At 30.3% G+C, this 2816-nt stretch overlaps 1 protein-coding gene across 1 annotated transcript; it reads right to left on the bottom strand.

Moving 5' to 3' along the window:
• Positions 1-277: 277 nt before the first annotated feature.
• Positions 278-1675, bottom strand: LOC107472830 (stemmadenine O-acetyltransferase-like). The gene has a single exon (XM_016092358.3). The coding sequence runs from the start codon at positions 1673-1675 to the stop codon at positions 278-280; it is 1398 nt and encodes a 465-aa protein (XP_015947844.1).
• Positions 1676-2816: the final 1141 nt, after the last annotated feature.

Genomic DNA, 2816 nt, shown 5'->3' with positions numbered 1-2816 from the left:
TGTCTCAAATTGATTAATTTTTTTTTTACTGTATATAAAAGATGGAGCATAATAATCATGACCCCATCTTATTGTGAGAATTACAAGAAGTTTTGACTAAAATATGAAACACACCATAATTTTTTCTCCTTAGTACATACGTGACTTAGTCAATTCATTCTCTTCCATTATGAATAAGATGTGGTGGTCCTATCATATGTATGTGTGTGTATGTGTGTGTGTGTTCCACATTTTATTTAATAGCTAATGATAAAGAAGAGAATGAATCGATTCAAGCCTATAATTTTGAGCTATCGGGCAAAGGGCTTGGATCAAGAGTTGCATAAGTGAGTAATTCAGTGCTTGATACCAAATGCTTCATTTTCTCCTCATCCAAGGTAACCCAAGCTTCTATACCATCTTTGGAGTTAGTATCAATTAAAATTATCTTATTCGCTAACACTAAATTTCCCTCTTTACCAACACTACTCCCCCATATAGGTTTTCCCCATCCAAAATCAGCATCATAGCCTGCAAAGTTAATCCAACTATTAAAAGCTAAACTTTCCAATGCCTCCTCACCCTTATTAATAGACCATGTTTCACCACTAATTTTTCTTAGAGCATTTTCCATGATTAAACTCCCCTCCTCTTCACTTTGCAATCTTGCAACAAAATCCTTATCAACTTCTTCAACTGACTTCTTCAGTTTGCTCACCAACTCATCCAAACTCACCTCATGCTCACTCATGTGTTCTGAAGTTGTAAACCACAAAAAATTTCCTATAGAATTCTCAGGATGTAGAGACCCTTCCATTTTTCGGCGAAGGTTCACTGTGTTAATCACCATAGAAGGCCTTTGAATTCCAAATTGAGCCTTTGAAGCGGCCATGAAACACTTCCACAACAATGCAGAAAGTATCTGAACACGTGTAGGGGTATTAAGATGTTTCTTCAATGGATCAGATGAAGATTTTGCCACTATTTGAGCCTTGAGGGTGGCAATAGTTGAATTTTTGAACAAAATCCTCCTTGTGACCCATTTTTCTTCCTTAAGAAGGGAACCCCAGATTTTCTTTGACAAGTCTCTGAAATAAAAAGTACCTGCAGGGAACAACGAACTTGTAGCAAAGTTTGGTTCTGTCAAAGGTTTTGAATTGCGTTTGCTGTCGGCTCTTTCTGTCCACACCTTCAGGAAGGTGTTAACTGATTCACCATCAATGATCTTATGAGAAATGCAAAATCCAATTGCAATTCCACCACAATCAAAGACATTAACTTGAATGTTAGTCACATGAGCTCCTGTGGTTGTTTCCTCCAAGTATGGAGTAATTGGAAAAAACATGTTCAGCGAATTCAAATCAGGCTTCCTTAGAAACTTTGAAATAGGACAATTCACTTTTGCTACTACAAAGTTAGCACCTTCATCATTGCAATCAATGGACAAATCATCTTTGGTCTTTCCAGCAAGAGGGTAAAATAGTGTTAGTGTTTCAGATAATGATTGTTTAAGCAACTCTAATCTCTTTGGGAATTCAGACAGATTTTGTGAGGGGTAGAATAAGATGGCTACTGCATGAGGAAAGGGAACAAGTTGATCTAAAATGGAGTATTTGAAGGTTCTTAAGGGAGAGAGTGTGGGGGAAGAAGGTCGAATATTTTCTCTAGAAATAATTTCAACTTTAATTTTTTCCATTGTTTAGCTAAAATAATGAGCTCTATATAGCTTATGAAGAGAGTGAGAAGAAAAATTATATTGTAGTTGTGCATTTTAATCTGGTTGATATGTCTCTATATATATAGCATTAGAGCCATTTACTTTCTAGAAAAATTTATGATCACGTGATTATTGTCATATTTCTCATATATCGTCGGTACTATAAAAATTAATTTGTCATAGGTGAGCTGACCACTTAGTGAGTTAATATATGTGTCTTTTCATTAAAAACAATTTCATTCAAATTAGATAAGACTATTAACTACTTACTTATAAATTATATGCAAGAGCACATCCAAAAATTTTAATACGAAGAAACCGAACTTTATATAAATTTTTATTTATTCTTTTTTGTGTTATATTTTTTGCTATATAAAAGCAATTGATGCATGATATGAAGTTATTGGATTTTCTAAATAAAAAAAATTATGAACATATAAAATTAGAAAAAAAAATATTTTTTATAAGAAAAAATATTTAAAATATCCAATGCGATTATCAAAATATAAAAATATAAGTCATTATTAATTTTTTATATATAATAATATAAATGTTAAATATGTTAATATTTTAATATTATTAAACAATAAACGATTTTTTTAAATGACTATAGAAATGAGTATATACAAATTAATTTGAAAAAATATAAAGATTTGAGTATGTAATATTAGATTAGTTAAGTAAAAATATTAATAAATATTAATTTAAATAAGATAATTTTAGATTATTATATTTTTAATATTACTATAGCTTACTAGTAAAATGTTTTCTTTAGAATTTGAACTTAAAATAATTAAATAGTTTTGTTAAGATAAGCTGTATGTTAAGTTTATGTTAAATACCATTAAATCCTTTCTATGAACTAGTATGGTGTTGCGGAGTTAGCAATGCATGTTAGGCATGAGAGAAGAATTTTTAAGTTTCGCACCTACTAAATTTAACTCGTTCATTGGGAAAGACGGCGAATTTTAACTATTATTAAGTTAGATTATTCGGTCCCTAATTATAAAGTCTAGATAACCATAGTCCACACTCTTAGTCAAAAATTAAAAAATAAAAAGTTGATAAATCATTTTTTACTTATATTTAATAAAAGGTTTAATTATTCAGTAATTTTTAT

Source organism: Arachis duranensis, chromosome 2 (genome assembly GCF_000817695.3).
Source record: "Arachis duranensis cultivar V14167 chromosome 2, aradu.V14167.gnm2.J7QH, whole genome shotgun sequence".
Classification (NCBI taxonomy): Eukaryota; Viridiplantae; Streptophyta; class Magnoliopsida; order Fabales; family Fabaceae; genus Arachis; species Arachis duranensis.
Note: the sequence above shows the minus strand (reverse complement) of the source record. Positions and strands in the feature narration are given on the sequence as shown.